The 24,042-nt window shown below is 52.2% G+C and overlaps 7 protein-coding genes across 7 annotated transcripts; 4 read left to right on the top strand and 3 right to left on the bottom strand.

The window, feature by feature from the left end:
* Positions 1–1,934: 1,934 nt before the first annotated feature.
* GLRG_08402 (uncharacterized protein) lies at positions 1,935–3,056 on the top strand (the record flags this gene model as incomplete). Its single annotated transcript, XM_008099087.1, has 1 exon — positions 1,935–3,056. One exon carries the CDS (start codon positions 1,935–1,937, stop codon positions 3,054–3,056), a length of 1,122 nt encoding a protein of 373 aa, XP_008097278.1.
* Positions 3,057–9,305: 6,249 nt separating this feature from the next.
* GLRG_08401 (ferric reductase like transmembrane component) lies at positions 9,306–11,217 on the top strand (the record flags this gene model as incomplete). Its single annotated transcript, XM_008099086.1, has 3 exons — positions 9,306–9,773; positions 9,880–10,101; positions 10,156–11,217. The coding sequence occupies 3 exons, from the start codon at positions 9,306–9,308 to the stop codon at positions 11,215–11,217; spliced, it is 1,752 nt and encodes a 583-aa protein (XP_008097277.1).
* Positions 11,218–12,284: 1,067 nt separating this feature from the next.
* Positions 12,285–12,788, top strand: GLRG_08400 (uncharacterized protein; the record flags this gene model as incomplete). Its single annotated transcript, XM_008099085.1, has 2 exons — positions 12,285–12,383; positions 12,555–12,788. 2 exons carry the CDS (start codon positions 12,285–12,287, stop codon positions 12,786–12,788), a joined length of 333 nt encoding a protein of 110 aa, XP_008097276.1.
* A 547-nt stretch (positions 12,789–13,335) lies between these two features.
* On the bottom strand, positions 13,336–14,740 carry GLRG_08399 (uncharacterized protein; the record flags this gene model as incomplete). Its single annotated transcript, XM_008099084.1, has 3 exons — positions 13,336–13,603; positions 13,669–14,552; positions 14,657–14,740. The coding sequence occupies 3 exons, from the start codon at positions 14,738–14,740 to the stop codon at positions 13,336–13,338; spliced, it is 1,236 nt and encodes a 411-aa protein (XP_008097275.1).
* Positions 14,741–15,572: 832 nt separating this feature from the next.
* GLRG_08398 (uncharacterized protein) lies at positions 15,573–16,628 on the bottom strand (the record flags this gene model as incomplete). Its single annotated transcript, XM_008099083.1, has 1 exon — positions 15,573–16,628. The coding sequence occupies one exon, from the start codon at positions 16,626–16,628 to the stop codon at positions 15,573–15,575; it is 1,056 nt and encodes a 351-aa protein (XP_008097274.1).
* Positions 16,629–19,219: 2,591 nt separating this feature from the next.
* Positions 19,220–19,690, top strand: GLRG_08397 (uncharacterized protein; the record flags this gene model as incomplete). Its single annotated transcript, XM_008099082.1, has 1 exon — positions 19,220–19,690. One exon carries the CDS (start codon positions 19,220–19,222, stop codon positions 19,688–19,690), a length of 471 nt encoding a protein of 156 aa, XP_008097273.1.
* A 142-nt stretch (positions 19,691–19,832) lies between these two features.
* Positions 19,833–21,289, bottom strand: GLRG_08396 (alcohol dehydrogenase GroES-like domain-containing protein; the record flags this gene model as incomplete). Its single annotated transcript, XM_008099081.1, has 7 exons — positions 19,833–19,929; positions 20,022–20,114; positions 20,174–20,202; positions 20,256–20,817; positions 20,881–21,027; positions 21,082–21,136; positions 21,208–21,289. 7 exons carry the CDS (start codon positions 21,287–21,289, stop codon positions 19,833–19,835), a joined length of 1,065 nt encoding a protein of 354 aa, XP_008097272.1.
* Positions 21,290–24,042: the final 2,753 nt, after the last annotated feature.

Here is a 24,042-nt window from a genome sequence, read left to right as displayed (position 1 = left end):
AGGGTCAAGTAAAGGGGCACCGCAGCCCCGTAGTTCCAGAATGAGGCTTCAACTAACCTTACCTAATACATCCAGAAGCCCGATTATGGTTCTCTGGAGCTTTGCGAAGAGCACGTGACTCTTTCTTGATTGATAGCATTGGTCCAATTTGGGACCAAGGATCAACCTGACGTGTAGTAGCGATACGCCATACCCGATTAGGAAACAAGTAAACATTCAATGTGATGAGCTAAATACGTTGTTCAGCGATCCGTACATTAATCACACTTTACCAAGTACACTCTCACTTACAAACAGTACACTGCAACTTTATGTTGCTGCTAATTCCCTTTGGCTCTTATATCTATCAATACTTGCTGAAAACAACGCACCACAACCCGACGCGGTACGCAAACACGCACCCTCCTCCTTACTTCAGCCTCGGTCAACAGCCCTGGCTCGTTCGGGGCCTACGCCCCGTGTACTGGCTTTGACGCATACGGGCTTTTGACCTTATTCACCGCTGCTGCGGCTCTGTTGAGCTAGGCTCAGGTACATTCTCACCTGAGATGGTGAGAGACAATCATCCTGTCGGCCAGGGGTTTTCAGCCCAGCGAGAAACAGACGAGTTCCGCCATATGGAGCAGTCTAGTGGTTTGTCTTGGACTTCTTCGCGATGCCGTCGACTTCTACGCCCTCTCCAGTCTCGGATCACTGCCCTGCGAAAACTTGCGTTAGCAGAGAAGGCTGCTCCGGCACAGGACGTGCGTGAGAATGGTAATAGTGGCGGAGCGCCTCATCACCAGCCGGCGAAGAAAGCAAGGGTTTGGGACGACAATAGCATTTTTGAAGGGCAGCGAAAACGCCCTCGCCGAACATATTCCAGGAGATCGCCTACTGGTGTGTCTTCTGATGAGTATCGCCCAGCGTCAAGAGGTTCCCTTCGCATCAAGAGCAGCCGTCATTCAGGGTCTAGTCCCTCGGCTTCGGGTATACCCCATGTGTCAACCCCAATCTTACGCAAGGTCATATGTGACATGATGACGACGACAGTCTCGTTCGACCCGTCATCATGCGAAAAGAAAGGAGGCCTCTGCATGCTTCCGAAAGTTGGCAAACGCGGTCCTCTAGAATCGTCGTTGAATGCACTGGAATGTGCAAGACGTTCTTTCCGGCCAACTCATTACCAACTATACGAAGGCATCCTCCACGACCTGGATGTGCTGCTGCGCTCAACTATGCTCGAGAACAGGCCGGTTGGCGAGAAGTCGCTCTTGTCAATGTGCTTGCTGAAGGTACCTCAGTGCGCGGCAGAAGTTGAGGCTTGGGAAAGGTCCAGAGCAGCAAACCACGGACCGGTGTCTTCCATCAAGCAGATGAGCTATTCACTTCGGGTCTATGACGAATTGGAGACACTGGGCGGTGCTGGTAACGGTTGGGTCCACCTTCGAATTGTCCTCAGGGCACACGCCGTTTACTTATTGAAGGAAATTATTATGGAAGGCCTCCTGGACGCCAAATTCATACGCATCATCATCGAGCACTGCAGGGCTACACACTGCCCTAGAGAAACAGCTGAGCTCACCATGGCTCTGCTCTATTTTTCCTCTCACGGTCCGTCCGCAGATACAAAGCCGCTCGGCAGCAAGACGGAAGGTCGGCTATTGGCCTCTTTGCCGGGCCTTGCGGACAATCCCATTGTGGAGTCGTACTTGCTTGATACCTTCGCCTCTCTCTTATTGAGCGGACATCTCACCCCCGACACAGTTTCAACGAAAACCTTTGGGTTCTGGTGGACCACGACAGCATCTGCAATAGTCGGGCAGAAAGCATATTCATCTGCGACTCGATTCGCATCCGCAGGGCTTGCAGTCTTGTGCACAGCTACTTTTCCGAGGCGAAGGAGTTGCACATCAGAGCCCAGCACAAGATACAATGCTACCAAGTTGACCTTGATGAGTGTCCTTGGTGCCCTATCAGCCATGGCCATGATTTCGCAAGATTTCGGGGACGTCGCGAGCAGCAGAGTCACAGGGCGGTGGAGCAGAACACAGAGAATAGTGCTGCAGATACTCTACCAAGCGCTGGGGCTGGTGAGAAGCCAACACGCAAGTAGGGAGGCCGCATCTCCCCTATTGCTGGCAATATTCTTCACATCGTTCCCCGGTCCAGCTCATGACAGCGCGATACAACTCAAAGCCATCATCAACGCCCTCGAAGGTGGTCTTGGCCAGCGACAAAACTTGGGTGGGGGTAGAAGAAGTAGCCAGATCCTCGATGTCGCCGTTGCTCTTGCCTGCTCAGTTGCTCACTGTTGCGGCAGAGCTACGTCTCGGCCGTCTAGCCAATACTTTGCCGAACTCTGCAGACTGGTGGACCGGCTGGGAGTTCCATGTTTTGCAAGGTTGCGAGCTGACGGTGCTTTTTTCTTGGCCCAGAAGACCGACGATCTGCGAGACCTCGTATTTGCAGAAACCTTGACGGGAGCCTTGACTAGCAAGGATCGTTCTGTCCACGCAAACAGCGGCTCAGAAGAGACCTTTGCGGGCTTCCGATGGGAAGAAGGCATCAGCGAGTGGATTGCGGTGAGTCCGGTAGCAAGACGGCGAAACGGCATTGCACCAGCAGAGTTTGTAGTGCCTCGCCGGAGCAGCAGGCACAGATGTGGCTCACTCGAAGATCAACGGGACCACTCCGAACTGGATATGATATCGGGAGCTGCCGAAGAAATCAGGCCTTTGATGGTAATGGCTAGGGCGGCGAGCGAGCCGGACGGCATCCAGGTGGACCGGCAACAAGCAGGGAAAAGGCCGAGAGGAGAGGAACATGATCATGGCAGCCAGTCCGGAGAAGCGCGGGCAAGAACGGAAGGCATCGACGAGCTGAGCATGTGTCAAGAAAACCGGCCACGGACTCTGGGCAAGTCCCAGTTGAGGAATCATACCATGGCTAGACTACGGAGCGAGTGCCGGCGGGCTACCCGAAGCGGCGAGACGGGACCTCGCATGGTTTTGGCCGAGCTGTGTGGTAGAGTTAACCCTACTGGCCACGGGGACGAAGACGAACTAGGATTCTGATGAGGAGCGTAACATGTAGATGAATGGTTCATTTCCGTCCGACGAACATCCGACGAGTTAGACAGGGCATAATCCGCGTTTCAGCTCCTTGTCGCCCGGTGGAGTCGGTTGCGGCCGGGGAACATGGGATAGGACATGTGGAACTCACGCTGTGTTACTACACGAGTTTCTTCCTTTTTTCTTGTGCCCAATCATCTGGTGATAATCTCTCTTATCTGCCACTTCTTTTTATCCACGTGCTGTGAGCCTGCGGCCGCATGTGAGCAAGATGACAATGGTGGATTTGTAAGGCGGAAAGGTGTTTGTGGAGGAATTGCAGAGGTGGATGTAACATGTTTTCGACCACCACGGTAGCGGGCCGGGAAAACCTCTGGAACCTCATTCCCAAACCCGCCGGGCTGATCAACTGGGCGAGTAAACAGGCAGCGCAGCCCCCCAAAACGACCGAGAGGAAGGTTGTACTGTTGTAAAGAGGTTTTAGTGATGTTTAGACGAGACAGCAACTTGCTACGTTTACTATTACGACGATTGCGTCAGCCCGGCTAATTATGCTGGCATGTCAGTGAGTGGGTGGGTTGCATTTGTAGATAGCCGACGACAAGAAACGCCTACGACTGAAATCAGGTCATCGGCGCAGTTGCTCGGTATACACAAGACAGAACTCTGACGCGACTAGATGTGTTCGGTGTTAGCTCCGACGGTAGACTGCGAACCCAACTTCAAGCCATGACTGACCTGGAGCTTAGTTCATACAATGCTTATTCAATACACTTGCTGATGGGTTCTGTGCCATCAGGGCCACAATATCAAGCTACCGAAATAAACCAAACCTCTTCGAGCAGCGCAGAAAGATCGGGGAGCAAGAGGGGAATGCCCGTGCATTCGATGGTTCTGAACAAGGAACGGATGCATAGCAACGGTACGAATATAGATAGACATTATAACCAACAGCTCTCTAGTAGGGTAAAGCCAAGAAATAGGAAGGCGTCCAGGCAGAAGGTCTATCTATGCCGTCAACCTTCTTGACTACATATACCATAACGAAGGAAACCTACCACCAAGAAAGGAGAGCGCCGTCCAGGATTAACTCAGTTGTCTGGCTCTGCTCTCCATACACGTTCACAGTAGAGGCTTTTCTTAGAGCCTTTCTTTCTCCTCTCACCCAACAAAGCCAACCGTACCAAGAAGCGTTTATAGGTCTAGTTGGGGTCGTCACACCATGCGGAGCCATCCAAGGCTCAAAGACACTACAGACGAGGTGAGGACATGAAATATCTTTTCAGCCGGGTTGACGTAAGCCAAATAGGGTCAATACTTTCAAGAGTTAGCGAGAGTAGCGGAAGAGGGGAACCAGCAGGCATAGTTGATGAGTAGGCAGGTACCAAAGATGGCAGAATCCCTTCTTATCGAGATCACATCCCAACTCTGGGAGGAGATGGTTCAGGGACGCGGCAGTACATTGAAAGTCAGCTCACCGAGTTTCCATGGTCAAGTACCGGCAGACGGCAACATGTGAACTGCTCATGTCAACTAAGCGCCCCGTGGTATGACATGTTACCAGGAACAGGGTCGCAAGAGCTGTACGTAGCAGCAGGAAACTGAGAGTTAGGGTGGCTTTGGCTAAGCTATGGATTGGTACGAGGCAAACAAAGCCCGAGGGTCGACGTTGCGCCATGTTTGCAGTGCATCACCCACACTGTGGGTCACACGCAACGCACCCCCAACAGATCCTCGACGGCGCGCGTATATTCAGGGCTCTGAGGTGGATGAGTGGATTGCCACGATAGGACTTTCAAATGGACGGATGGCCGGCCGAGCCCCTTGGATGTGGATGTATATAATGGATGGAAATGGAACGGAAAAGGAGTATTTGGGGAGAGGAAGTCATGGATACCTCACCCCCAACGCCGCATATTATCGTCTCAGAATGCGGTCAACGCAAGGACCGTGAGAAGCGCGCGATCTGCAGGTTACGTCGTCGTTGTCGTCGCTGGCCTGCTAGAGCACCTCTACCTAGGGTCCTCGGGAGATGTTTCCATTAGCGGAAGAACGTTTGAGCTCGATACGTTGATGTCGTTCGAGTCAATGCTAGCGCGAGTGGGGCCATGTGGACGTGAGAGTTATCCCAACTTGACTTGCCCCGTGCCCCCTCGACCACGCACCCGTCTGTTGAGTTGAAACGCTGTCATCCGAAAGAGTGGAGTGAATACCTGGCGTCTCGGGTCTGCGTAACTTGTTTTGGGATATTCCGAATCGACCTACGGATCGATAGAGGAGGACAAACACCAGCTGTCTCCGGACAGATTCCGAGTGAGTTGCCAGATTTGAGGTTGGAGTTAGTGAGACGAAAAAAGCAACTGACTGTAATCCAATGGCCATTAGAGAGAAATGAGACAGTGGAGCGGGCAATGCTGCATAGGTTTCAACCGCAATCTACTACTCCGAGCCATGATTAGGGGAGCCCGTCTGCACGGATGACCAAGAGGGATTTTGTCATTATTCGGCTCAATCGAGGCACAGGCCCTGCTCTGTATCCCCTGAGCCGCCTCATTATTAAGGACTAAATTGACTGTAGGTAGATTTGCATTTGCAGACAGCATCGGCAATCAAGTAGCAACGATATCATATGTGTGATAGTCCCACCGTGACACCAGCTTCTAGCACGGACTCGCCCGAAGAACCTTTAGCGGATTATATACAGCCAGTTATATTGTAAACTTCAGCGAGGCACGCAAGCACGGGACCTACCTAGCTTAGTCATTAGTTAGGCATTGCAGCGGGGCCGCAGAATCTGTGTCACTCGACGTGAATATACCCTGCGTCGTTCTGTTCAGTGATTGATGGATCACAGCTTGCTCGATACTGTTTGCTCGCATCTCGCATCGGCCCCAACAAGGCACCCGCCACTCCGGAAGGCGGCACGGCGCTTCGACAGAACCTGGGGGTTTGCTGATTTTCGTCATGCATCAACCCCCACCTCCCGTGAACCCGATCCCCGACAGGGCAAGTCGCAGATTGTCAAGTGCAGCCGAGATAAGTCGGGTCTGATTACTTGAGGAGGGCGTGATGTGGGCCGGAGGGGCTTGGCGTGTCGTTTTGTTTGGTTTAGCCGAGAATATGACGACGCTGTGCAGATCTGGCGCCTGGGTCGGTATCAGAAGAGCGGACGAAAAGAGCATGGACGGTGAAGGCCGAGACACAGGACCAGATCCGCGGGTATCGAGCGAGCGATGGATGATGGGGATGGAGTTGTGTCTGCTTTGCGCCTTATCTACTTACTACGTAGTATGTACCATACACATACAAAGTAGTGTGTCGTGATTGGCTGGAGAGGGCTGGGTAGCACCTGACTATCTGCTGTACATAGTATGATGTTAGATCGGTACGATCCTGCTTCGTATCCCTGTTCCCGTTGTTGGGTTGGAGCCATGCGGCCTTCGGCTGGTGCTTTCTCGTTGTGACAAGGACAAGACCGACACAGGGCTAGCTTTGACCACGAGCACCAGCCGACCTTATTGAACGATGAGCACCCAAGGCCCCTCCTGTAGAGAGCCCAAAAGCAAGTGTGCACATTCCACTTAAAGGCGGTTGTTTTGTCCCACGCAGCGCAGCGTGGCAAGCAGTGGTGGTTTGACAGCGGCAGTAGTTGCCGGCGGCAGACCGGCCATCCCTTCTACTATTGTAAGGTGGGTGTGGTCGTCATTAGTACAAGTATAGCCGCAGGCATGGACGTAGCCTTGTTTCAGAGTTTCGAAGAAGTGGTCCTCCCCCCCACCTCCCCGCCACCTAGCAAAACCCAGGCTGGAAGATCCCGACATTCCTACCAAATCATCCGTACCTGGCTGGCAATGAGTGCTGCGGCTGTTCAGACCGGAAATCGTCGCATTAACGACGACAAAACACACGGTAGACAGTGTCGGCAGACATTACGATCGTGTCCCTTATCGTCCGTGTGTTTTAACGTGGATCTAGTAAGCAACGGACACGATGTCGCGGTTGATGGCGGTTGCTGTGTACCTTCCTTATGGCCTCTCCCAGCTTCCTTGCTGACGAGTGTACGGAGTAGTGTGGTGTAGTATGGTCTAGGTAGTGTAGTGCAGTGCCGTAGCATAACCGTGCCTAGTACAGCCACTCTCGGCCATATGTGCGACCTCGGTCAAGGGCAAAGCAACACATCTCAGGATAAGCGTCGTTGCTGTGCGATGGTGGTTGGCTGAATGCAAAAGGCCTCCGACACAAGCCTGGCGTTTGCCCCTGGATAGCGCGCCGGCTGCGAGGTACGGCTAGATCTACTGTCCAATCAGCTTTGCAAGCGCCAGCCTTGGCCAGGGCTAGTTGCCAATGGACAGACCCTGTAAAGCACCTCGATGTTCCCTGCGCTTCGTGGCAAAGGCAAGAGGAAAGGCGATCACCGCCCCCCTAACCCAAAAGACAAAAAAAATTGTGAAAAGAAAATAGAAAATAGATAAGGAGATGAAAGGAAACGCCAGCGCAGGCCAGCCAACGCAGACCGAGACCAAAATGGGTTTGCGAGAGCGGCGAACAGGACTCGAAAAGAAATGAGGAAAATACCTGTATAAATAAGCAAATGCCTGATCGAGGTATATTGTTGAGCCTTGCTCGATGTAACCTTTCTGTCCCTTGTCGGAGTATTGGCAGGCTGAGAAGTACGTATCGCAACTATGCCCCTCGGTCAGCTTCTGAGCGTGTGCTGTGCCCCTGCGTCGCTCCTTGATTTTGCGTAAAGACATTGGAGATGCCCTGATCCCTGCCATCTGTCTTCAAGCCCCAAGCCAACCCCCTGCTTCGAAAACTGTCGTCTCTCAAACCCCTGATGCCGTCCCGTCTTGGTCAGTCCTGATCAAACCACTCAGGTCAGGCCATTTCAGTCCGATCCCCTTCCAGTCTGCTGTCTTCGTAGTGGAAGTCTAAGCATTTGGGCCGGCAAAGAACAGCGCAGAGGAAGAGGTCAGGAGCCATGCTGGTTAATGGTATCATGATCTTGGTTGATGATCAGGGCTTTGAGACGTCTGTTCTGTTCTGTTTGGCAGCTCATCGCTCTGTGCGGTGCTCGGTATCCCCGCTCTCAACTGCCGTGGGGCGGACGCCGCGTGTGGATTTCGGACGTGTTTACCAGCGTCAACCTGTTTGCTTGTCAATATGCGCCGTGTGCCATGTCCACCTACGAAGTACGCAGCCATGCCTCACATCGGGTAGCCTCTGCCCTGTACAGCCCGGGACGCCGCAGCTTGCCTTATCCGGATTTGCACTTGCGCGATGATTCCTCGGTTGAACATTTGGAAAGACTGGTTGAGTGTTTTTGCTCATCGTCTTCAGCCAAGCACAACGTCCAACCCCTCATCTATTCGGGTTCCTACCCTGTGAATCGTGATGCTCTTCGACCAACAGGGGGGCGGTGGGGGCACACAGTCTCCGTCTATTTAGGGCCGTCCACAACAGCGGAGCCAGGTATCCTCTTAGATAGGTAGTGGGAAATGGACGATGATGCTTTAGTCCTTGTTAAACTGGGTCGTGCCGGTTCATACATCTCCACCCACACGCCCCTCCCTCCCTAAAACTCTGTCACTGTTTATTTGTAGTCACCCTGCATAGGTACCTAGTGGAAAGGAGGATCCTGGAACACACCAACTCGGCCTGGTTCGCATGCCGCAATTTGCTGTACCCGTTCTAAGAGAAACACTACCAGGTCTTACATCACCGGCTTCTCTCGCTCATTTACTAGTCTCACATTCCTCTTTCCGTTATTCTCTCTCCCTTCCCCTCTCTCTCCTCTCAACGGTCACTTATTCAGTTCTTGTCCTTCCCTTCCTGAAGCTTTCTCCTCGAGTGACGTCTCAACTCACGACGACGTCCGTTTCCCACTTTCCGCTGACCATCTTCATTTCTTGCATTGACTGCAATCTTCGACCTTTCTTTTCATCAGGGCTTACCTTTTGTTTTGGAAGGTGCCCATCGTGCCGGCCTCGAAATATTTTCAAAGAGCCTCATAGAGACGACGTTTTGCTTAACAGACAACCCCTCCTACTATTGGATGACCGACGACTCCCTCGACTACACATAACGACTACTCACAACTTGCTATACTCTCATTCCGCTCTCGGTGTTTGGATTCGAATTGCTGGGCAACGTGTCGATTCTATTGAAACCAGTGTCCCCTTTTGGAGCGCTCAGCCGACGCAACTTTTCTCTCTCTGCGATCGTAGTCTGAAACTCTTCAATACGTTCACCATGGCTGGTGGAGGCGCAACAACTTCACCCGAGCAGCAAAAGGCGGCCCTTGAGGCTGCTCTTGAAAACCAGGCTCTCTCCAACTACCTGTTCTATATTTGCGCCAGTATCTCCGCTGCTGTCATTATCTGGAGGGTCTGGACGGTCATTGTCAAATATGTTCGCACCGTCGCCTCTTTGAACAACGACAACCAGCGATACTTTGCGCAGTCCGACTCCAAGGTTTCTTGGATCAAAAGGAATGTTCTTTATGCCCCGGTCTTCAGCAAGCGCCACAACCGCGAAATCCAGTTCAGCTCCGCCATCAACGTCGGCACCCTCCCCAGTCGTTTTCAGCTGCTGTTCCTGACCGGCTACCTGGCAACCAATGTCGCATTTTGCGTCATCGATATCCCGTTTGCTGGCTCCTTTGCCGCCGCGGCGAAGCTGCTCCGAAACCGAACCGGTACATTGGCCGTCGTTAATATGGTGCGTCGTTCCTCGACTGATATGTTCAAAGCAGTAGATCGCACAACGCTGTGACTACAGAGATCAAGTCACATATGCCAATGGCCGGAAACTAACGAGATCCCAGATCCCACTTTTCCTCATGGCTGGACGCAACAACCCTTTGATCCAGATGCTGGGCATCTCGTTTGACACGTTCAACTTGCTGCACCGTTGGTTCGGTCGTATCGTCATCCTCGAGTCCATCGCTCATACCCTGGCATGGATGTCCAGCACTGCTAAGGCATCAAGCTGGGAAGCTGCTATTACGTCCGCTACCACAGTTCCCTTTTTGCTCTTTGGCTTTGTCGTAAGTTTCTGGCGTTGCTTGGCATGATTCTGATGGGAGCTGACATGACACTAGGCCACTTGCGCCTTTACCGCCATTGGCATCCAGGCCTCGAGTCCTATCAGGCACGCATTTTACGAGACATTCAAGCTTCTCCACATCCTGCTGGCCATCACGGCCGTTGTCGGTGTTTGGTACCACTTACAGATGGAGGCTTTGCCTCAGCTCAAGTACCTTTGGCCTGTCATCATTTTCTGGGCCTGCGATCGCGCCTGGCGCGCCGCTCGTGTTTTCTACGGCAATGTAGGACATGGAGGCAGCAAAGCCCTCGTCGAGGCCCTTCCCGGCAATGCCTGCCGTGTCACAGTGACCATGGCTCGTCCCTGGACCTTCGGGCCTGGCCAGCACGCCTATGTGTACCTGCCTTCCATCAGCCTTTTGCAGTCTCACCCATTTTCCGTTGCGTGGAGCGAGGAGGCCGAGGACCCCCTGGCCGAGAAGGCTTCTCTCAACCGTCAGGATATCCTCGCTATGCGAAAGACGACCATTTCCTTCGTGATGCGCGCCCGAACTGGCATGACCGATACGCTGTACCGCAAGGCGGCTGCTTGCCCTGAGGGTAAGATGACAACCACTTGCATGGTGGAGGGCCCTTATGGCGGCATGCACAGCATGCGCTCTTACGGCACTGTCATGCTATTTGCCGGCGGCGTCGGAATCACGCACCAGGTCCCCCATGTGCGTGATCTCGTTGCTGGATACGCCAATGGAACGGTTGCCGCTCGGAGGGTGATTCTTGTGTGGACCATTCAGAGCCCTGAGCATCTCGAATGGATCCGCCCCTGGATGACGGAGATTCTGGCCATGGAGAAGCGTAGAGATGTTCTCCGCATCATGCTCTTTGTCAGTCGACCGCGCTCCACCAAGGAGATTCACAGCCCTTCGTCAACTGTTCAGATGTTTCCGGGTCGACCCAACATCGAAACGCTTATCAAGGCCGAGCAGGAGTCGCAGGTCGGTACCATGGGCATCAGTGTGTGTGGTCCTGGTGCTCTTAGTGACGAGGTCCGCCGCGCCGTCCGCGACCGCCAGTACGACTCAGCGATCGACTTCCACGAGGAGGCCTTCTCGTGGTAATGGATGGATGATGATGATTATGAAGGGGAAGATTGTATCCCGGCTGCAAATCTTGTGCAAGGCTGCCACAGCGACATTTGCATGCCGAAGGAGCACCAAATGATATCGAGCCACGCAGAAAGGGTGATCTAAGCCAATGTGTGTCAAGAATGCTCAAGGCTTCTCGATATTGGAGGGAGGTGTTGCCGACTTGAATTCTATCGAATGTAAATATAGGGATTTTATATACAGTGTAGTCAGTTACACACAATTTATGTAGTTGGAAGAAATAGCGGGGTAAGCAGCTTTGATGCGTCACTCTCGCAGCACTGAAGGTCACCAGGCACAATCACTGGCCCAAAACCCCTGTCCGTTCCGTTGTGGCCTGTGCCTTATCCTTGTCAGCCAGACATTCCAGGCCACGGCACCCCATCCGTACTTTGATGCCTCTTGGACTATGGCCTTCTGTGTTTACCTTGCGGTCCGAGAAGCAACTCGCTCACACTCAAACTTTTGGCAGCCATTCCCAGTGGAGGCTTTGTTCTGAATCCCGAGTTTCTATTCCGTTGGATCAAATCCTTCCCTCGAGGTCACAGTGCAGGAACATCTCACGCAGACAGAACTGGCGAATGCCGGCAGGGCAGGGGCGCCTCGCCATTTCATTACTTTGCCTTGCACTACATAACCTACCTACCTACCTACCTAGGTACCTTGCCACTATTCCTTTGCACACCGGCGACACTACTCTACCCTCCTCCAACCTGCAACCGAATCCCCGCACCTCCCACCTTCTCTCTCGCACGACGTCCGAAGCACAGCAGAGCCGACCGGAAGGCTTCATCCTTTCGACAAACTCCTTTGTAATACTATCGCCTTTCAGCCTTCTGCGAGTCGAGTCTCGCAGACATTTGGTGCCGTAAGACATACGGAGAAGCGGGCTCATTCAGTGCCGGCGCCTAGCGAGTTCAACAGAGGGCTTGAAAACGGCTCTCATCCGCACCATCAATATCTCTCGACCACCCGAACCGTCCAACTTTACTCTCCCGTCGACATCTCCCTGCCTCCTTAAGGGGGAGGTCTGCAATACCATGGGCTTGGCATACAACACATACTTGAATAGTAGCAAGGTCTACGGCTGCAAGACATGCAAGGCGCATCTGTCAAATCATGAGGATATCATAAGCCGCGTAGGTCTTTCTCTCCCTTTATCCCTCTGCCTATCACATTCTTCTTTTACAGCGGTGTATATCTTTTATGCGTAATTTCCTGCGTCTTGAATTTGAAGTTGGGAGCGTGGTGCTTTACTACTAGTCGTTGTTCTTATTATTCTCTTGGCTAACGGACTTGCCCCCCGTTAGAACTTCCGAGGACAGCACGGCAAAGCGTACTTGTTCAATACTGTCGTGAATATCGAGACAGGCGAGCCCAGCGAGCGTAACATGACGACAGGACGTCACATAGTCCGGGATATCACCTGCAAGCAGTGCAAGGAGACTGTTGGGTGGAAGTATGATAAGGCATATGAGGCTACAGAGAAGTACAAGGAAGGCAAGTTCATTCTCGAAGCTGAACTGCTTTGCAATGTTACTTAGGGAGGTCTCAACAACCAAAGGGTAGGGTGCAGGAGGTGACGCTATGCATATGCTTCTCGTCTTGAAGTATGCGTGCTTTATTACGGCCTTTTCTTTTTCTTTCCTTTCCTTTCCTTTCCTTTTTCCTCTGGAAGAGCAGTGCGACGCCTTGCATACAAGCCGGCGCTTGATGGTGTTTTGATAAAATGGCTTTTGTTTCGGCCTTCTCTGCTCTTCTTGTCAGCCGATATCTTACTGCTCTCCGGCCACCTGCCGATGCAGAGCCAAGAGCTGTATTTTAGGTCAAAACGGAGCCAAAGAACACATGGCATCAAGCAGGATTAGAAATGATGTTTGGTTAAGGGTATGGATTTCTTCAACTTCGTACAAGAACCAATACAAGATTCGTTTAAGGATATTCAAGAGCAGGTCCCAAACCGAACTGCATTACACTAGGCACAACCATTCTTCTCTATGATCTAGTGCATTGAGAACCGGAAAACAACCCATTCCTAACTTTGTAATGTGATACATGGCTCCTCTTCGGACCACTAGCTTTCATGAAAATCTACTGGTGCTCAATCGGCTCTTCCGGTAACAATTCTTCCACCTCTTCATTGGGAATAAGGAACTTGAAGGGCGGTTGCACGATTCCATTGAAGAGGAAGGTAAAGTAGACGAGCAGAGCGAAGCCGACAACCTGCAGCCATTTGAAGGTTTCCCAGTGTAAACCAAGGGAAACGATCCATATAAAAAGGGTCCGGCATGTGTCGATTGTGGACCGCGAGGTGGCGCTGACACTCCTGGTAACGGAGAGACCAAAGAAGTTGAACCCGCTAAAGTGACAGCAGTATCAGTATAGCTCGAAGAACACGAAGACAACAGCTTGAAGGAGACCTACCCGATGCTGATCATAATTAGGATACTGGATAGGCCGATAGCTCTATTCTCAGTGAGCTGTCTCCAGCCTTCGACCATGTCAAAGTAGCCGTTCTTTCCGGCAGCAGTGCGTCCAACGGTAAAGTGCAGGACGACCATGCCAAACACGGTAACAACAAAACCGAAGAGGCCCTCCCATCCAACAACTCTGATAGGCTCAATGGCCGACCTTTCCAAGATCCATTCCTCGAGGACGAACTGAGTAGCAGTAAATATCTGCGCCCCGGCAATGAGTAGAACTCCAACGACGGTTAAGAAGGCGTTGGACTTTGGAGACCCCTCATCGGCGGCAATCTCGGTCTTGTCCTTGTTCTCGTGATAAATGGCGCCAGCCAAGCCAACAAGCGCAACACCCACTACGACGCCGACAAGCGAAAGCCATTGGAACAAGAAAAGTCGTCGCTTGAGGAATACAACACTGAAGACACCGACAAACAGGACCAAGGCTCCACGAGTCATTTGGTAGATGGAAGCAACAACCAGCAGAAGGCCAATGTTCATCAATGTCGTGCCGAGGATATCGCAAATGGCTGGGAGGGCCAGCAAGAGGATGCGGGGGCCGCGCAGTATGGACCCTTGCTCCTGCTCTCGCGGCTTTGGAATGCCGTTGGGATTGCTAACGAGAGCGGCGCTGGCTTCATCATTATCATTCGTATTGACGGCCTGGTAGCCATCCGAGGTAGGAGACGCCCGTGAGAGGTAGCGGCGGTACAGGGTCATCAGGCCAACGACCAACCAGCAGCCCATTTCACCAACAAACATCTGAGCCGTCTGTAAAACAGGTTGATTGAAGTAAGCTCGTTTGGCGGGGTCCTTCGCATCGCAGTTGCGGACGCATTGCATGTCCTGGATGTGGATGGCATTGTTAGCGTGTGGATGACGACTGCATCAGTTGTTTGGATGAGAAGCACACGGAATAGACAGTGTAGAGAGATTCAGATACTTCGTACCTGATACTTGGTAAGCAGGGTGTTGCAAACACCCGTCAGTAGCATCATGGCCACGAGAAAGGGAATGAGGGCCCGCGACGCCATGTTGCATGCCTTTGGTCAAGTTCAATCAGCGGCGAGACTGTCAACAGGCGGATGTACGAGGCTAAGAGAACGTTGAAAGGGAAGAAGGAACCCGACGTTCCTTTCAAGAACTCTCAGCGGAGGTCAAGATTGAGCTCATACAAGGCACAGCCCGGTGCGATAGTGTATAGTAGAGGAATGCGAAGTGAAGAAGGGACAGGAATGGATTATGAGGTTGGGGGTTGGATGGAGGAGGATAGCTGCCCAGAGACGGGGAACAGCGCGCAGTAATTGGAGTTGCAGCTGTAACAGCCGCAGCCCGGGAAGTATGGAGCCCCGGGGCATATCAGGGGGTATGTGCTTCAGTTTCCCCACAGCAAGTGAGTGTCTTATCGTTTGGGCCTACCTAAGTAGGCATCTACCAGCGCCTTGCACAGCAGGTCATGCCCCTCTCTGTCTGCAGCCATAAGCAGTATTGATTACATAAAGTACACGTATGATGAGTTTGACTCCTTAGACGCATATGTGCCGGCTCATCCCATCCTAGCCATTAATGGATGGTCTTGCTTCCTACGATGAAATCAATCAATATCGATATCGTGCATATATTTGTTCGCATCGCCTACAAGACTTGTCGGCCCAAGTGCATCGTGGAGGCTCTCAGATGTGACTTGACACCCGTGTGCACCGAACATCAAGTGAGCTTTCCATCTTCACCAACAGTCCTGGCCCCCGAAATCTAATGATACTTGTCGTTTGTACTTGCTGAAGCAACGTGGCATATTCCATGTCTGTATTATATTCGCGTGTGCGTAAACGAAAGTGACGGTTAGGTGGAGGATGACAACACAACCTATTCCCTCTCCTTAGGCTCTTTCGGTTTCTTGTCCTTGATATTGTTGTAATGCCGAACTCCCATTTCCTTGTCCTTTGCCAGACGCTCCTCATCCTCCTTGCTGAGCGGTACTCCTTCTATGCTCTTAACCTTCTTGCCCTCGAAAAACATCATCAAGCCTCCTATGGCGGCCGCCAAACAAGCAAGTGCAACGAATAGACCAGTTGACCAGCTAGGTCGGTCGAATCGGTTCATTCCCCACATGAAACCAGAAAGAACGCACTGCAGAAGCGTGTTCCACACGTTGAACCAAATAACGAAGTCCATCTTCCAGATGGCCGTCGGAGGTGCCCGGATGCCAGTGAGAGGCGGATCCGGGATGGCTTTTGTCGGATGAGGAATTTGCAAGACGGGTTGTTCAGCTGCCAGCTCAGCTACATTCTGAGGGCCGATATGGACAGGGAGCCGATCCGAGCCAGGTAACCGGAACCATCCACGGTGAATGCCGGCTAACCGGCCAAGAGCCTCAGGTTTCTTCAAGATGCGATACTGCATCAAGAAGTACAGGTCGCGAAATCTCCAGGGCGCCAGGCCAAAGCCTGTGACGCAGAAAAGAGCGTTCAAGATTTGCGAGTCCCACTCGATCCACTTGCGACGGGGAGAATTGATATCGTTGCATGTTGGGTAGCACATGGCTGGTGCAGCGTTGCAGAGTAACAAGAATAACATGCCACCCCAAGCCACGACATTGAGACCATACAGAACAACAAAGAAGCCGAGGGGCGTGCATGTATATCTCCAAAAGGCCTTTAGGCCGATCAAGGTAGATTGTTTCTTCGTATGCGCCGGTGGAAAGTGATAGCCATTCTCGAAGGGATCGTATAAGTCGCGTTCAGCTGTAGCAACTGCCGCCGAAGCTGCGCTCGTTGGTATCCTGCCTTCCACATCCTGTTTCTTCTGCTCGACGTGGTTATTTGTGTTTGTGTCGGTAAACTTCGTATCGGTAGTTGACTGGTCGAGTGGCAAATTCCTTTCCTTCTCACTGCTATCCAGTGACGAGTCTGGGCGTGACATTGTGGACGGCGAGTGGTTTCTTCTAGCCTCTGGGGCCAAGGTCCCTGGGCACAAGAGAGTTCTAGCGACACTTAAGACAGTAAATCGTCGTTGTGCGGTATGATATGTTGAAGTGAGAGATGATGACTTAGGTGCAACCGGTTCAGTCGTAGAAGGGGAGGTCGCAGAAACAGGCAGTTGTTGGGATATAGATGATTTGTTTATGCTTGGTTTGGGGTGGTGCGTTGAATCGAGGACCGTGATGAATGACGATGACGTGTATACTTGGGGGCCGTGGGCAGACGTGAGACAGTTGTTGATTATGGCAGTGCGCAAATGAAGAGGAGCCAGCAGTGGAAGAAGATGTCTTTCCGTACAAGCAGACGGTGTGGGAGGTAAGAGATAGGGGATGGGATGTGTGTAGGGTATCTTAAACTAGCAAACCAAAAAAGCGAGACGAAAAGTGGCCAAGTACCGGTACCAAGATCGGGGACTTTGACGAAATGTTCAACAGGGTTGCGATTTTGATGGAAAGATCGGATTAAGTTAATGAGGGGGTGGACATGGACAGGAAAGAACGAGAGAACATCAAAGCCACAGGGACGAGACAGGATACTATGTAGTCAGACAAAGATTTTTATTTTATTTTCTTTCCAAAAGCGACTGTTTTGACTCTTGGAGCCCGGCGACACAGCTAGGTAGTGTAAAGTAGCAGAAAAGGGGCGGGAGGGAAATGGGCTATCCAATCCGGTCCAAAGGCAGTCAGGATTTCCATGATGGCCCAGGCCCAGGGTCGGAAAGAGCATCATGGCAGGGCAAGACTGCTTTGGTCCTACTGAAGAGGGGCACACAAAGGAAGCTCAAGCCACTGGGCTGTCCACGGACAACGGGGTGCAGGTCGGGTATCCAAACCCGTTACAACCAATGAGCGGCGACGTGTGCATAATCGTAAACTAGGTAACTATCTGTAAGTGGGGAAATGAGCGCCAGATGGTCCTGGGACAGTTACGTCAGTACGCGCACCACCAATGTTGCAGCTGCAGCAGGTCCAAATTCTGTACGTGTTCTGGACGCACAGTGAGGTCAGCGTGCCAGAAACGAGGTGTGGAACCAAGCAGTTTTTCTTGTGTACCTCATCCCTCAATAATTGTCTGGGCCACATCACTCATCAGCTCTCCTTCACGCAGCTGGGTCAGATACGTAGGTACTGTAGATATAGTCACGTACCTATTGAGTACCTACCTACGTAGGTAGTGTACAAGTACGCAAATGTGATGGGATCCGTGGGATGTGCACGCTCTTGCTGCGTTTGACGACCTCTGGTTGGCCTATTCTTGTCTGATTACGTAGGTGGGCAGGGATGTAGAGGATTGAATGAGCCGTGCTTCCTGCTTTCCTTTGCAGCGGGTGACTTGCTCCAAACAAGCTCCTATTCCTGGGTTTCATTTGGGTTGCCAGTGCCCGCTGCGTTCTTGTCGTCTGCAAAATCACGTAGCTGTCACCATTTCTCGAATGCCCGTCAGCAGTGGGTAGCTGGGCGCGTTATTGGGTACACTGAAGCAGAACAATATGACACGGCACATTGTTTCGTTGCCCCGGACTTCGACCTTTGGTTCCAGCTAATTAAGCAAGTCCATCACAAAACTGAAATATAAGAGTTAAGTACCTTCTCTCGCTTAGGGTGTTGCTGTCATACACTATGGGCACAATTCCGTTCTGGCCTAGACAGCAAGTGGCGTGTCTGCAGTTGGTGCATGAAAAAGGTAGAGATAAAAGTGCTGTGCGCTTCCCTTGGACTTTGGAAGAGATACCAGGCTCAAAGGCAAAATGGGCATCTGAGAGAAGACAATGCGGCGTGGATGAAGTCCACTCCAGGCAACAACGAAAAAAAAAAACGAAAAAAAGCGCCTCCCTCTACTCAGTAGAATCAAATCCCCATTCGCTCGTATGCAGGCATCTGAAATCATGGTTGCATAATCTACACGGCAGCCTCGGGAGTTCCAGCACATTTATATGCAGACGGTTGATTTTGATTTCCTTTCACCAGTACATGATTGGAGAACCACTACAGACGGTACTTGGGTTTCAATGCCCTTAATCGTCTCGACATCGAAGCTCATTCACCCAAAGGTCCCGAAAGCGCATAGTTAGACCTTTTTTCTCTCTCTCTCTCTCTCCCTACCTTCGCCCGCACCCGGCTGGAGTGCCGCATTAACATATCACTGTGTGCTGGCACACTATCTTCTGTTTATCGTTGATCATATTCTGATCCACAATGAGCGTAGGGTACGTGAAGAAACTCCCTGCCCAGTATGAACGGGACTCTTTTACAATACTAAACGGGTATAATAAACGCATAACCAGGTATTAAGAGCACATTACTACATAAAGCGCTTACAGATGGCCCGGGTCTTCACGAATCTAATTGGTTTTTAAATTCCACCTACTTTACTTTACGCCCGGTGCTACCCGCTTTGGGAACCTTGAGAACTCTGCACAACGATAGCAATTGGCTCTGATTATTTGCCAAGTCCAACATCATCCCGTTTTCATTTCACTTCAGTCACCAAGTAACTCACATTCACACAGAGCCACCCACATTCTGTTTCGCAATGGCTTCCACAGAGCATCTCGCCAATCTTACTGCTCTGGTGGTTGACAACCTTCGAGACCAGCACGACTGGACCGACGTTGAAATTCGCCACGACGGCAGAGACCGACCACGTCCTATCATCACCGGTCTACCGCCATCTCGTCTTTACATGCACCCGGACGAGCAAATAGAGACTCTTGAGATCGAACAGATGACCGGTAAACGTCCAAGCCAGGCCCCCGAGTTTGAATGGATTCTGCCGGTTCATCTCAGCGAGCGATGGACCTTGAGCTCTTTTGCTACCATTTTTGACTCGATTGAAGCTCTGCCACACCCAGTTAACTCGGAAGCAAGTCATGGTACGTCTTCACGACGGGACTGGCGCGGCGTGGACCGCCAAAAGAGGCTACTACTCGCCGTGGTCCACGATGACTCAACGGTCGCCTACTATCTCATTCACGATGGCATTGTTAAGCCAAGGCAGAATTAGAGCCTCAGTTGCCAGGCTGTTTTTCATTCAACCAATATCCCCTGCCGCTAGTTCTGAGAGCCTCTTTCAGTTACCTGGCCCAGCTTGAACCTTGATATCGCGACGAGGTCTCAGCAAGATCGACCCCCCTGAAAAGAAAAAATCATGGTTTGAAGATGATCTTCTGGACCTTCATCTGGTCAAACAGCGCATATCCTTCAACGGCCTCGTTCAATGGCATTATATGGTCAAACATGAATCTGGACTATGTTAGCTGGCTGAAAGGGGAGAGAAAACGGCCAGGGTCCTCGACTGCGGGAGTCGTTGCGCTGTCGATCAAGGAAGTACGCACCCGAGTTTGTCATGCCTTTTTTCCAACAGAGCTAGAGCTTCAGGGAAGATGGCCCGAACAGGACATCGGCCCATTTGCAATCTCAGATTTTTGCTATCGACGCTGTTAGCGCAAAGGACAAAGCTTTCGAAGCTCGGGTTGGCCACGCTTACTCATATGCTTCCGTGCCCGTCCATGGAATCTACATTGTTCGTCAGCCCGATCTCTCACATCACAACTTTTCTTGTTACAAACCTCGCCGTTGTGGACCCCGATGCTGGCAATAACGCCCCATGGCCTGACAATGTCGAACGCTGTTCTGAGGGCGGGACTCAAGCCAACGACCTCAATCACAACGTCGGCCCCACGACCCTCAGTTACCTCTTTGATTCGCCTCTCCATGCCAGCACGGTCCGTCTTGAAGTTCAAGGGCTCCGCGCCAAGGTTTCTGGCGATTTCCAGACGACTGTCTACACTGTCAATGGCAAAGAGGTGCTTGGGACGGTGCTCAAGTGCGGATATTACGGCACAAAGACCGACGGGCCCGCATCCAATGACAACCGCGGTTGCATTGGATCTCTCTTCCTCTTTAAGTAAGCTGAATCCAGACTTGGCGCCGAAGAAGCCGGTTGGCCAAATATCTGCCATGAGCACCAGAGCATTGTCGGAGATGGTACTTGGGGCCTTCATAGCCGTTCCGTCGGCATCAGGTATACGCACGTATTCGGCCTGTCCACCGTCTAGAGCACCGCAGCCAAATAGCTTGCTGCGAACACAGCGGGATGTGTAGTCGTTTTTGCAGTAGAAGCATTGCATGCTGAGCGGGAGGATGTGAGAATCGGCAAAATCGCCAGGGAGGTGAACTTCTGGGAAAGCTTACCACGACGTGGTGAAGGGAGATACAACCCTGTCGCCGATGTTCAACGAGGTGACAGACGCGCCCTTCTCAACGACTATGCCGGTGAATTCGTGGCCCATAATGAAGCCCGTTTCGGATGGCTGGTGGCCACGAAAGACATGTAGCTCCCTTGGAATCTATGAGTTTGGGGAACTGCCGTAGAACGAAACAAGACCGTCTTACGAGCCGCACAGAGCTGTAGCCTGGACCTTGACAATGACATCGCCATCATCTTGAACTGTTGTACTGGTTAGTGAAAATAAATAGTCAAGATAATGGCTATAGAGGGTAGGAACAGGGGTGACGCACGGGTAGGGATGGGACGTCGCTCAACGGACACATTCTGCGGTCCGTTGAAGATGACGGCACACATAGAACTCGTGGCGGGCATGGCGGGGTAGGATGAAAGAGGCTCTGTCTGGATCGCGAAACAACAGCAAGTTGGCGATGGAGTGGCCAAGACCCTGCTTTGATACAGGCTGCAAGTACTGACTGTTAAAAACAATCAAGACTCTGGCGAGGATGATGAAGAAGTCAAGGCACCTGGGGGCAAACTGCCACGATATTGGTGATCAACAAAGCAGTGATGGTGGGGTGTGTTGAGGCATTTGGGGCGGACTGCCCACAGCCTCCCACCATGCGCATGCACGCCGGTTCCGCTGATGCCACCGTTCATCGGAGCATCACTGTGCGAGTGTGCGCGCACACAGTCGGCGTGGGCGTGGAGCCGGCTATCTGAGCAGAACACCTCACAGTGGGGTTGAGGAGCAATCATACATGAACTCGACAAGCGATTACCTTGGATTACAAATGTTGAAGCAAGTAATTTACACGAGTATATGGACGTCGGCAGATATCTGTCGAGATCAGGAGTAGCGAAAAAACGAGTGTGAAATGCTTCTTGGACAGCGAGGAGATGCATAAGAGACAAGGTCACCGGCGACAACTTGGTCAGGAGCCGAGGAAACTGAGTAGTCCAGCGGAGGGTATAATAACCACTATAATATGACTGCCATAATCCGTATTTATGCGGTTGGTCCTGGAAGTCCGGATTTTCCGCTCGTCTCGCGCGACGGGAAGATGGGATGGGATGGGATGGACGGCATTACGAGCGGTCCTTGCAGATGTCGCGTCAGAGGATGAGGCTCATATTGATTAAGATGATCTTCTGGGGGAGGGGCTTTAATCCAAGCGACTGGCTACAGCGTTCCCGGTTTAGTATAGGGCGGGCAATGAGAATGAAACATGGGGTTATCAGTGTCAAACCCTCCCCCAAGCGAGCAATTCAATCAAAACATGGATGGCGCGCCGTCGCAACTTGGTCTGCGCGGGAAACAGGGCCTTCTTTCATATGTCGCGAGAAAGAGAGAAAAAAAACATGGTTTGAATCATCGGCTGGGTGAGGTAGGTATCTATCCAGCTACCGACCAAACCACCGACCTGCCTACTAGATAGATATGTAATTCAGACACTCTTACTCTATACGTACTTTAATTAAGGCTCAATCCAAACCATCATCATCTAACGGGCGCCAGCAACCGGGGATCGCCTGTTCGCTGAAGAACACGCGGTCCAGGGTACCTAAGGCAAGGTAAGGGACAAAAGTCCCTCAAGGGGCTCTAAAAGCACAAGCTTGGCGGTAAAACGGCATGCGACCGCTTTCGAGGACAGGAAGATAAGAGGTGCTGGGGAGGAAACTCCGTACGACATCATCTCGGGCTATTCGAATTCCTTGCCAGGATTGTTCACCCAACGCAGAGACAGGGGCGCCTGTGCGGAAGGAAGTCTAGGACCTAGTTTGAAATATGCTTTGTCCTTGACCAGCCAACGTCGGCAGGCAACGTGGTCTTCCGCGATTCATTTCTGGCTTCAAGGCACCGGAAAAGCGGCTGAGAGACCACGTTAGGGACATCAGCTGGGGAAAGCAGCTTTCGTGCCTTCGACTCGGCCAGAGGCGGGCACCGAAGTCGAAGAGAGTAAGCGCAACAGTGGCCCAGCCCCAGCCCCAAGCCGCCGTGGTGCGATGGATCATCGTGTAATCCGATGGCTGGGCGGTTCCACGAAATCTACAGATGCATTTGCGTTCCCTTCCATCGCCCAAGGAGGGGGGGACGAAGAACAAAAAAGGTTCGGCTGGGGTCCCGATTTTGCCTCGTCACGTCGTCCAATCATAACCATCAGATGGAGCCGCCCTTGGCTGAGCCGTCTTGTGGATTGAGGCTTAGAGGCTTACTATGTAGCGTCTCGGACGCATGGGTCAATCTCGGGGGTTATAGTGGATCACCCGAGATGCCATCATGGCCATTGGACGGACGCGGCACGGCAAAGCCAATCGCAGGGCAGGCGTCTCGAGAGGGTGGGACTTCAGAGGTCGTTGGAGACCAGCCAAGAAGTGTGGGGAAACGAGAGTTGGCATCTGCACCTCTCAGTACACACCTGCCTCTACCTGCACCACGCGCCTGCAGTCCGCACCCAGGAGAGAAGGATATGGGCCGAGAAAGGGTTCTACGACGACATGGAATCGCGGGGACACACACGAGACAGAGCAGAACGGAAAGCGAAACAGATATCGGGTGACTGTCGGCGCACGGCGGAGAAATTGCGCCTTCCAAAGAAACAGAGTTTACACCGGCAGCCACGACGTAATGGTTCTGGCGAAGTCTCGTCAATTAAGGCATGGCCGGCTCTGGCTTGGGTCGCAGAATATGGCTGGTGTATATTGGCTTATTTTGTTCCGTGTTTCTACTTGGTACTCTTCCCACGGGAGTCTGGGGATCATCGCAGTTGTCGTGGACACCGCCATCAGTCTATGGATTGCGAATATCAGCTTATCACTGCGCGAGTCGGTGTCTTGAAAGTATATGATAGGCAGCGTGTGATTGAATACGGACGGACCGAGTCCCTCACGCGATGTGCGGTCCGAAGATGGTGATAGGTACCGCCAATACTGGTGGTTATGAAAACAAGGTGGCCTCTTCCAATACGCAACGGAAACTCTCAGGGAGGGGGGAGAAGTGCAGAGCGATGAAGTGCGGTGCCATGGACACCAGCAACCAGGGGGTATGCCCCCCCCCCCCCCCCCCCCCATACATCAGGTTCAGCCTCCACTTCCATCCCGTCCGCCCATCCACTGCATTGGGTGCG

Source organism: Colletotrichum graminicola (assembly GCF_000149035.1).
Source record: "Colletotrichum graminicola M1.001 genomic scaffold supercont1.39, whole genome shotgun sequence".
Taxonomy (NCBI): domain Eukaryota; kingdom Fungi; phylum Ascomycota; class Sordariomycetes; order Glomerellales; family Glomerellaceae; genus Colletotrichum; species Colletotrichum graminicola.
This window is presented reverse-complemented; position numbering and strand designations above follow the sequence as displayed.